At 36.9% G+C, this 12,305-nt stretch overlaps 1 protein-coding gene across 1 annotated transcript in view; it reads left to right on the top strand.

The window, feature by feature from the left end:
- The window catches only part of LOC106092826 (high affinity cAMP-specific and IBMX-insensitive 3',5'-cyclic phosphodiesterase 8), a 105,867-nt gene extending 101,043 nt beyond the window's left edge, over positions 1–4,824 (top strand). The window contains exon 16 of the mRNA XM_013259755.2: positions 3,687–4,824. Within this exon, the coding sequence (XP_013115209.2) occupies positions 3,687–3,832 (146 nt within the window). The 3' untranslated portion in view covers positions 3,833–4,824. The remainder of the gene's footprint in view (positions 1–3,686) is intronic.
- The last annotated feature ends 7,481 nt before the right edge of the window (positions 4,825–12,305 follow it).

The following is a 12,305-nucleotide window of genomic DNA, read 5'->3' as shown; positions in this document are numbered from 1 at the left end:
GTACAAAAGTATCCTAGAATGTTTTCATATTTCTTCCAGGACAGGAAAAATTTTTTGCTGGGTATGTTCGTGTTTCACATTGAGAAATAATTTTTTTTTCGATTACATTTTGTAGAAAATAGATTTTGAAGCAAAAATACATTCTGATTTCATTCATTAGGGTGTTTCCAAAAAAAAAAAAAAAAATAATAGAAGTGTTTTGTTATCGGTGACATATTTGTAGTTTTTCATAAAAGTAATCGTCAAAAACATGGATATTTCGCTGTGAAACACGAACTTAATACCAACCTTCTTGTAAACATACAATTTGACTTGTCGAACTTCATTTAAGATTTTCGTACATAACACATAAGGAAATCATTATTCGCAGAGTAAAAGATTTTCTTGGTAGAAAATCCGAAATTCAAAAAGTAAATTTTAAATGTTTTAAATAAAATTTCATTATGCTCAAATCTACGGTCAAAGCAAACAGAACTAACAAGTTTCTGCAAGAATTTAGGTCTCTTCGTGTCTATTGCCTTAAATAATGAATTGTGGAATTCCAAAAAGTAAACGAAAGGGCTTGAAATAATTATTTTAGAAATGTAAAGTAATCTGGGTGGTTATTTCGTGGTTTTAAAATTATGTTTCCTAGTCCTTAAAATTGTTAATTTCATTGCTGATAAAATTCAAATAATTTATAATTAAATATTACTAATTTATCTTTGGAAAACTTTTTGAGACTAAGAAGCAAAATATTTCATTTGAAGACAGTTTTTCAATATTTTTTTTTTCTACAGATAAAATTTCTATTAAGGTAATAAAACGAGAACTAAGAGAAAATTCATATAGAATTATGTCTTAGAAAAACTTTTTTAATGTTTGTCTTTCGGAATAGTTTTTATATATTTTTTTTTTTGGCAAGAAAATTCCATGAAGATTTTAGCTTAAAAAAAACTTTGAATATAAAGTAAAACAATAACAAAAATTTTATCTTTCGAAAAAATAACATTGTGATTCGGTCTTTAAAAAAATTCCATTAACGACAAAAAATACCCGAGAATAGAGTTGTCTTAGAAAAATTCTAGCTCGAGTTAGGAAAGAGGTACCGTTATGAAATTTAGATTGGCGTAAAATGGACGACTGAAACCAGTTACAACAATTTTTCCCGTCAAGTTTTGGGAGAAAATTGGCTTGTCAATGTCGTCAATTTTTTTTATCCCAAAACTCAATCAAAAAATATCTCGAAATTCTTAGGAGTGTGATTTCTGGAATCCGGTTTCTAAATTAAAAAAATTAATTTATGGCAATAATCCTACTTCTACCTACATCCTACAGGTGTAATGGGTTAAAATGTTGTCTTTAAATATATTTATTTAAATTTTTCTATAGAAACAATTTTAGGAAAATGTTATTTGAGACAGATAAGCATAATAAAAAAATGTTTATGCAAAATGTAGTGCCGTAAAATTTTGGCTTAAAAAATAATCTCGATGTTAGGTTGTCTTTAGAGTTTTTCGTTGAAATTTATTAATTAAAAAAAATCATTAAAATGTAGTCTTTAGAAACAATTTTGTTGACAATTTTTTTTACAAAAGTTTTGTCTTAAAAGAAGGAATAAAAAAATTTTGTCTGTAAAAAAATATAATTAAGGGAGGTCCGGCCCTGGCCTCAGCAAAATGTTGTTTTTGTGGAATATTCAGCCCTAGTATGAATAACAATTCCCTGGAAGTTTATTCCCTACTCCCTTTTGCCCTATTCTGAATAACAATTTACTGGGAGTTTTTCCCAAATCCATTTACCCTTATTCTAACTTCGAAAAAGGAAAATCTCTCCCAGGAAAAAAAGTAGCTATTCTGAATCGATATAAAAAGGAGAATGAGACGATACAACTTGGAAAAATATCCCCCAAACAAATGAAACGGAGTTAGGATATAAAATAAAGAATTTTATTGTTTTTATAAAACAACAAGTAAGGGCGTGCTAAGTTCGGCCGCGCCGAATCTTATATACCCTCCACCATGGATCGCATTTGTCGAGTTCTATACGCAGTATCTCTTTTTAGAAAAACAAAGAATATTGAATAAGAATATGCTATTGTGTGATATTTCAGTTCATTCGGATAAGAATTACGCCTTGTAGGGGCTCAAGAAGCAAAATCGGGAGATCGGTTTATATGGGAGCTGTATCAAGCTATTGATCGATTCAGACCATATTAGACACGTATGCTGAAGGTCATGAGAGAAGCCGTTGTACAAAATTTCGATTCTCCAAATCGTATGAGAATTGCGCCCTCTAGAGGCTCAAGAAGTCAAGATCCCAGATCGGTTTATATGGCACCTATAACAGGTTATTTACCGATTTGCGCTATACGTAGTACAGTTATTGGCAGTCATAACAAACCCCCTCGTGTAAAATTTCAGCCAAATCGGATGAGATTTTCGCGCTTTATTGGCTCAAGCAGTCATAATCTGGTATAGCTGTCATATAAACCGATTATATGACAGCTATACCAGATTATGAACCGATTTGAATCATACTTAACACAGTTATTGGAAAAGATACCAAAACACTACGTGCAAAATTTCAAGCAGTCAAGATCCAAGATTTGTTTATATGACAGGTATATCGAAAGATGGACCGATTTGAACCAAACTTAGCGCAGTCGTTGGAAGTGATACCAAAACACCACGTGCAAAATTTCAGTCAAATCAGACTAAAATTGCGCCCTCTAGAGACTCAAGAAGTCAAGACCCAAGATCGGTTTATATGACAGCCGACCTACACTAATAAAAAGTATTTGTGCAAAATTTCCTACGAAAGTTACCGTGCTTTCGACAGACAGACGGATGGACGGACGGACATGGCTAGTTCGATTTAAAATGTCACGACGATCAAGAATATATATACTCTATGGGGTCCCAGACGCATATTTCGAGGTGTTTCAAACAGAATGACGAAATTAATATACCCCCATCCTTAACTCCTTTTGGCAAGGGAAAACGTCAACATGCTGGATGTTTGCCCCCCATGCAACCGGGGACAAATCGACACACCAGACCACTCTGGAAGCATCTAATTTAGCCAACGATTGTTGGACGAAGACGAAAAGTTCTTATCACATCATAGACAAGCATTAGGCCATAATTGTGCACTATTAAAATACAAAAATTAAAACAAATATTACAAAAGCAACACTAAAGATGTTTGTAAACTTTTTTAGCAGTCGTTATAACGTATTTTTCTGATTTTTCCATTTTATGTTCTTTTTTCCAAAAATTAACAGTGAAATGTTTAGCCAAAATAAAATTGTTGAGGCAAAGCAGCTGTTTTCGAAAATTCGAAATTCTCTCTTCCATATTTTTTTCTCTCCCCATTCAATCAGAGTAGGAGGATTTTATTCGAGGGAGAAATTTATTCCCTATGAGTTTTCAGAATTGGGCTGATTATAAATATGAAATATTGTCAGTTTCAAAAATTGTTACTGAACATTTTTGTTTAGGGGCCTGGGGCCCGACATTTCAACATTTCAAGGTGCTACAAACGGAATGACTAGACGTATACCTACATACACCTTGATTAGATTCCCTTTTCATTAATATCAGTAGAGGTCGTCCAATTTTATTTAGTACATATTGTCTGGTTAATCTTTATATTTTTTAAACCTTTTGGGGAAAATAAAATAATCATTTTATATCCTATTACAGGCTTCATCGACATGCCGGAACTCATAACATACATGCAAATCAACTATTCACAGTGGAAGAAATTCGAAGAACAAGGGGTTCACACTCTCGCCGAAGTAAAAGCCAAGCAAATGTCTCTAATGAATAAGAAATCAGCGCTCAAATAGCATATGGCCTTTAAGAGACTCTTCTCTGGTTTATTGAAGCCACAAACTATACAACTACAATGCGCCGTCCCCATCGGCGAACATAATTTGGAAGAGTTCGTTCACATATAAACTTTTCAATCGAAGCAACAATTTCTACAAAAAACTGCTCTGAGCGAACCAGCGATGGAAAATAACAAACGCCCCGGCTGGACATCACATTAACATTCGTAAAATTCATACTTTATATGTGCCAATAACCTCCCTAAACTCATCAATCACCGAAATTCCACAATATAGTATCGCGTATTTTTACCTTTATCTCGATAATTGTATGTCCGTTTATACTCGTATGCCATCCAACGCCACTTTTGTTCAAAACTACTATCCTTCAACAGGGCTGGTCTCAAAATTCTTCATAAAACCCCAAAACACGTATACTTAAGAAAGCACGCAGCTGCAAAATCGCCTGCATGTGATATCGCAATCATCTTCACCTACATATATCCACCATCCCAATCTAAATGGCGCTTATGTTATCTATACATATCCGGGAACCAGGACATTATCGGGACCTGTTCAGCGATCAGCATTTGGCGGCGCTGATATACTGACACAGACAATCGCTTTCGCACGACATACTACCGCAGGAATAAAAAAGAAATAAAATTTGCAATTTTATTACGTATTAAAACTGTATTCTATTCTGAACCTATGCATCTGCATGCAACTTGTGTGTTAGCGTCTTAAGGCTCTGTGACAATTGAAATGCTACTGCAACGTTACGTTACACAGAGTGTGCTGTATACACAAGCCAAATAGGACACAAAGACTCCGATTTGCGGTCAAGCAACACAAAACAAAAAGCCAAAAATTAAACAACAAAGCTCATACAAATTAACACAATTTTTAGAGTGTTTTTCTTTTCAACTAAAATGACTGAACAAATCAAAGAAACTTAAAAAATTCTAAATAAAATTACATGTACTCAATTACAGACAATTTGGAACTAATGTTTTTTTTGTTGTTGTTTGTTTTACGGATGAAAAAGGTATTCTGTATACTAAACTAGTTTATTGTTTTTCTTTATTTTCAAATTCAAATGATCCTTAATTAATTATTCTAACCACATCGGCTATAGTTAGTTAATAATACTCATAGTTAGTTAATAATATCAAGCTTTTTAACAAAAACAAGTAATAGGGCATTCAGTTCGACCGGGCCACAACTTATATACCCTTCAAAATGAATCGCATTTGACAGCTTCTTCGAATGACTTTTTCAAATACATAGGAGATGGATCAACGGATATAAATGGACCGTACTTGTCATGACGATGAGGCATTAAGAAAATACCACGTTTAAAATTTCAACCAAATACTTGCGCCTTTTAGAGGCTAAAGAAGTCAAGATCCGAGACAGCTATATCAAAACATGAACCGATATGGTCCATTTACTATCCCAACTGGCCTACACTAGTAGGAAGTATTTGTGCAACATTTCCAGAGCTAAACTTTACATCTTCAACAGTTAGAGTGCTTTCGACAGACAGACGGACGGACATAGCTAAATCGACTCAGGAAAATCCCAAATATATACTATGGTCTCCAACATCCAAATGAAGTATGGTCTGATCGATCCATAATTTGATATAGCTCCAATAGCATATTAATTCTCATCCCTAATCCTTTGTTTGCTTATAAAAAGATACCGGGAAAAGAACTAGACAAATGCGTTCCATGGTGGAGGGTATATAAGATTCGGTCCGGCCGAACTTAGCACGATTTTACTTGTTATACCCTCCACCATAAGATGGGGGGTATACTAATTTCGTCATTCTGATTGTAACTACTCGAAATATTCGTCTGAGACCCCATAAAGTATATATATTCTTGATCGTCGTGAAATTTTATGTCGATCTAGCCATGTCCGTCCGTCTGTCCGTCCGTCCGTCCGTCCGTCCGTCTGTCTGTCGAAAGCACGCTAACTTCCGAAGGAGTAAAGCTAGCCGCTTGAAATTTTGCACAAATACTTCTTATTAGTGTAGGTCGGTTGGTATTGTAAATGGGCCATATCGGTCCATGTTTTGATATAGCTGCCATATAAACCGATCTTGGGTCTTGACTTCTTGAGCCTCTAGAGTGCGCAATTCTTATCCGATTTGAATGAATTTTGGCACGACGTGTTTTGTTATGATATCTAACAACTGTGCCAAGTATGGTTCAAATCGGTACATAACCTGATATAGCTGCCATATAAACCGATCTTGGGTCTTGACTTCTTGAGCCTCTAGAGTGTGCAATTCTTGCCCGATTGGAATGAAATTTTGCACGACGTGTTTTGTTATTATGTCCAACAACTGTGTTAAGTATGGTTCAAATCGGCCCATAACCTGATATAGCTGCCATATACACCGATCTGGGGTCTTGACTTCTTGAGCCTCTAGAGTGCGCAATTCTTATCCGATTGGAATGAAATTTTACACGACGTGTTCTGTTACGATATCCAACAACTGTGCCAAGTATGGTTCAAATCGGTCCATAACCTTATATAGCTGTCATATAAACCGATCTTGGGTCTTGACTTCTTGAGCCTCTAGAGGGCGCAATTCTTATCCAATTGGAATGAATTTTGGCACGTAGTATTTTGTTATGATATCCAACAACTGTGCCAAATATGGTTTAAATCGGTTCATAACCTGATATAGCTGCCACATAAACCGATCTGGGATCTTGACTTCTTGAGCCTCTAGAGGTCGCAATTATTATCCGATTTGCCTGAAATTTTGTACGACGGATTCTCTCATGACCAATAACATACGTGTTTATTATGGTCTGAATCGGTTTATAGCCTGATATAGCTCCCATATAAATCGATCTCTCTATTTTACTTCTTGAGCCCACAAAGGGCGCAATTCTTATTCGAATTGGCTGACATTTTACACAGGTCTCCAACATATAATTTAATTGTGGTCCAAACCGGACCATATCTTTATATCGCTCTAATAGCAGAGCAAATCTTTTCTTATATCCTTTTTTTGCCTAAGAAGAGATGCCGGGAAAAGAACTCGACATATGCGATCCATGGTGGAGGGTATATAAGATTCGGCCCGGCCGAACTTAGCACGCTTTTACTTGTTTTTATTATTAACACTACGCCTTTTGGGTGCGATATCAACCCATGGCATGATGCACAGTCGGGTAGAATTGAAATAAATTTGAGTCCATTTGAGAACAGAAGAACATATGACACCCTTTTGGGTTCACATACCTTGTTCAAGCGCTTCTACAAAGCATGTTTTCCAATACAGACTAATTAATGAAAACACCTTTTTTGACCGAAAAAAGGCAAAAATAGTTCACCTTTTTAAACATTTTTAGACTTCCAAACTGTATAAATTTGAACTGTATTATCTAGCTGTGGACATATTCTGCAGAAATAGTCATTGTAACCAAGGATTCGAAACTGAACGGAACAGGACTATTTTTGGAGGAGCGGGAAATTTTTAGGGAAGCCTTTTTCAGTCTAAGTTAAACTTTATTCACTCCATTTGTAACACCTCGAAATATTGGTCTAAGACCCCATTCAGTATATATATTTTTGAACGTCTGGACATTTTAAGTCGACCTAGCCATGTCCGTCTGTCGAAGCATGCTAACATTTGAACGACTAAAGCTCGAAACTCGAATTTTTCCACAAACACTTATGACTTACGTAGGTCTGTTAGGATTGCAAATGGGTCGAATCGGTACATTTTTAGATATAACTCCCGATATAAACCGATTTCCTGATTGTACACCGTGAGCCTCTAGAGGGTGCAATTCTTATCCGATTTTGCTGAAATTTTGGGTTCAAATGTCGGGTAGTAAGTATGATCCAAAACGATCATAAAATCATGGTCCGAATGGAAATAAAAATATTTCCAATCTTTTATGGAAATTGTAGTGGCTACTAGGACTAGGTTAAAGTGGCAGCCTGCTTTCAGATTCAAAGTAGAAGGAAGATCCTCTAGTTCCTACCGTTGAACCATGCAGATCGCTTTAAAAAGCGCAACAACTCAAAGAAATGAGAACCTAATGACTGTCGTTGCTGTAAACATACACCGCAGATGTTCTATAGGGGTGAGTGTGTCCGCCTAAGACACAGAACGCCTGGGTTCGAATTCTGGCAAGAACATCAGAAAAAATTTTCAGCGGTGGTTATCTCCTTCTATCTATCTATTCTATCTATCATTGGGTCCCTTATCATTGAGCTTAAACTTGAATCGAAGAGGTATTTGCCCCTGTTCCTTAATGAAATGTTCATGGTCAAATTTTCATTGCTTCTTCCTCGACGTCCTCACAGCTTCGACAAAAGTCGCTAGACAGTGACCTGTCATGGCAGTATGACTTAGACGCCGGAAAAAATATAGACCTAAATTTGACCGATTGAACATGGTATCTATCTATATATATAACAAGTAAGAGCGTGCTCAGTTCGGCCGGGCCGAATCTTATATTCCCTCCACCATGGATCGCATCTGCCGAGTTCTTTGCGCAGTATCTCTTTTTAGGCAAACAAAGAATAATGAATAAGGACGGAGGAGGAGAAGCTATATCAAGTTATAGTCCGATTCGGGGCTCAAGAAGCAAAATCGGGAGATCGGTTTATATGGGAGTTGTATCAAGCTATAGATCGATTCAGATCATATTGCACACGTATGTTGAAGGCCATTGGAGAAGCCGTGCAAAATTTGTGCCAAATCGGATGAGAATTGCGCTCTCTATTTAGTTTATATGACAGATATATCAGTTTATGTACTGATTTGGACTATACTTCGCACAAGTGTTGGAAGTGATACCATACACCACGTGCCCGGTATCGGGTAAAAATTGCGCCTTCAAAAAGCTCAAGAAGTCAAGCCCCAAGATCGGCTTATATGGCAGCTATATAAGGTTATGAACCGATTTGTCACAGTTTTTGGAAGTCATATCAAAACACCTCATTCAAAATTTCAGTCAAATCGGACGAGAATTGGGCCCTCTAGAGGCTCAAGAAGTCAAGACCCAAGATCGGTTTATATGGCTGCTATATCAAAACATGGACCGATTTGGCCCATTTAGACCATAGCTAGATCGACTTTAAATGACATGACGATCAAAAATATACATACTTCATATCACATATTTCGAGGTGTTACAAACAAAAGGACGAAATAAGTATACCCCCATCCCATGATGGAGGGTTTAAAAATGGTACTGGAAATGGAAACAGAAGAAACGTACGTTCAGTACCGTATTTGATACCATTTCTTAATTTCCTTTATGGATTCAACTAGAGCTCTGAAATTTAACATTTGAGTCGCATTTTGACCTAAATTTTAGTACCATATTCGTATTCTACTCCCCAATACCTTTCATTTGATACCTATATTGTCCCAATCAGTCCGCTTTTGATTTTGGATGGTGTTTTTGGAGTAACGGCGGAGGGTCCGCTCCCTTCCGTTATCAATAAATTATTGGGTTGCCCAAAAAGTAATTGCGGATTTTTTATATAGTCGGCGTTGACAAATTTTTTCACAGCTTGTGACTCTGTAATTGCATTCTTTCTTCTGTCAGTTATCAGCTGTTACTTTTAGCTTGCTTTAGAAAAAAAGTGTAAAAGAGTATATTTGATTAAAGTTCATTCTAAGTTTTAATAAAAATGCATTTACTTTCTTTTAAAAAATACGCAATTACTTCTTGGGCAACCCAATATAAAGCCTATTCCCTGTTTCTGACCATATTCGTAATCTACTCCCGAATACCCTTCATTTGAGTCCCATATTTTCATGATCGTCAAATAAACCTATTTTAAGGGGTTTTGGGTGGCCCTCCAGGAACTTGGACCCAACTTTTATTATGAAATTCGTACTCTACTCTTGAATACCTTTCATTTGAATCCCATACTGTCCCAATCGGTCCACTTTTATTTTTGGGTAGTACTTTTGGTGTAAGGGGGAGGGTCCGCCCCCCTTCCGATATCAAAAAATTATATTGCCTATGGACCTACCTACACAATCTGTGAAAATTTCAATGTAATCGGTTTAGCCGTTTTTGAGTCTATACGAAACAAAGAAACAAACATACAAACAAACACAGATTGAGTTTTATATATAAGAAGATGAAATTGTTGCGCTTTGTTTGTTTGTTTGATTATTTGATTATTTGTTTGTTTGTTAGTTTGTTTGTCTGTTCCGTATAGACTCAAAATCGGCTCAACCGATTTTCATGAAAGGTTCACAGATGGTAGAGTTTAAGCCCCCGGTGAAAATAGGGTACTAAATTTTTTGGTGTCCGAAGGGGGGGTGGACCCTCCCCCATGCCTCCATTTTCAATAACTCCAGATCCCGGAGATGGGTGCACCGATTTAAGCGAAATTTTGCATGTCACCTTATGGCCCCATCCCAAAACCCACCCGGACGGACATATTTACCGATTGGGATATCAAACGAAAGGTATTTAAGAGTAGCGTCCGAACTTGGTATACAAATTTCACCCTATATGTCCGGGGGTCCTCCAAAACACCACCAAACAGGACACTTTAACCGCTTTGGGCAATATGGATATCAAATGAAAGATATTTAGAAATATAATACAAATCTGACTACAAATGTATTTTTTAGTGTCTGAGGACCCTCCCCACCTAAAACCCCTCAGCAGGACATATTTACCGACTGGGACAATATCTGAAAGGTATTTAAAAATAGAGTACAATGCTGATTTAAAAATTTATTCCTTGGTGTCTGAGGCGTCTAAGCCTAGAGAGCACCGTCCGTCTCCTCATGTCATGAAGGATGACCGAGAATATATTGTACTCAAATGAAAGAACATATCAGAGGGCAAACCTCCTCCACGTCCTACCCAAAAAAGGAATTAAAAATAATATATGAAGGCCGAACAGGATAGAATAGGATACAATTTACCTTCAAATTGGGATGCAATAAGGATGACCTGCTTATCTTTAACAAGTAAAAGCGTGCTAAGTTCGGCCGGGCCGAATCTTATATACCCTCCACCATGGATCGCATTTGTCGAGTTGTTTTCCCGGCATCTCTTCTTAGGCTAAAAAGGATATAAGAAAGAGTTGCTCTGCTATTAAAACGATATCAAGATATGGCCCGGTTCGGACCACAATTAAATTATATGTTGGAAACCTGTGTAAAATTTCAGCCAATTCGTATAAGAATTGCGCCCATTGGGGCTCACGAAGTAAAATAGAGAGAACGATTTATATGGGATCTGTATCGGGCTATAGACCGATTCAGAACATAATAAACACGTTTGTTGATGGTCATGAGAGAATCCATAGTACAAAATTTCAGGCATATCGGATAATAATTGCGACCTCTAGGGGTCAAGAAGTCAAGATCCCAGATCGGTTTATATGGCAGCTGTATCAGGTTATGAACCGATTTGAACCTTATTTGACACAGTTGTTGAAAGTAAAAATAAAATACGTCATGCAAAATTTCAGCCAAATCGGATAGGAATTGCGCCCTCTAGAAGCTCAAGAAGTCAAATCCCCAGATCTGTTTATATGACAGCTATATCAGGTTATTGACCGATTTGAACCATACTTGGCACAGTTGTTGGATATCATGACGACATACTTCGTGCAAAAACTCATTCAAATCGGATAAGAATTGTGCCCTCTAGAGGCTCAAGAAGTCAAGATCCCAGATCGGTTTATATGGCAGCTATATCAGGTTATTAAAAGATTTGAACCGTACTTGGCACAGTTGTTGGATATCATAACAAAACACGTCGTGCAAAATTTCATTCCAATCGGATAAGAATTGCGCACTCCAGAGGCTCAAGAAGTCAAGACCCAAGATCGGTTTATATGGCAGCTATATCAAAAGATGGACCGATTTGAACCTGACTCAGCAAAGCTGTTGGATATCATAACAAAACACGTCGTGCAAAATTTCATTTCAATCGGATAAGAATTACGCACTCTAGAGGCTCAAGAAGTCAAGACCCTAGATCGGTTTATATGGCAGCTATATCAAAACATGGACCGATATGGCCCATTTACAATACCAACCGACCTACACTAATAAGAAGTATTTGTACAAAATTTCAAGCGGCTAGCTTTATTCCTTCGGAAGTTAGCGTGCTTTCGACAGACAGACGGACGGACGGACGGACGGACAGACGGACGGACATGGCTAGATCGACATAAAATTTCACGACGATCAAGAATATATATACTTTATGGGGTCTCAGACGAATATTTCGAGTAGTTACAAACAGAATGACGAAATTAGTATACCCCCCATCTTATGGTGGAGGGTATAAAAATGCGGTATCCCAAATGGTAGCTTGAAATATTATTTTGAATGTTGATAACAAGTACAAAAAAATAATGTGGATATGAACGAGACCCGTAGCCCTGAATATCTTGATCGCCACCTTCAATACATGACATTATGGTGCTCAGTCAAAACCGTGCTCTAGCTCGATGCTGATAT

This window comes from Stomoxys calcitrans, chromosome 5 (assembly GCF_963082655.1).
Source record: "Stomoxys calcitrans chromosome 5, idStoCalc2.1, whole genome shotgun sequence".
In the NCBI taxonomy this organism is placed as follows: Eukaryota; Metazoa; Arthropoda; class Insecta; order Diptera; family Muscidae; genus Stomoxys; species Stomoxys calcitrans.
Note: the sequence above shows the minus strand (reverse complement) of the source record. Positions and strands in the feature narration are given on the sequence as shown.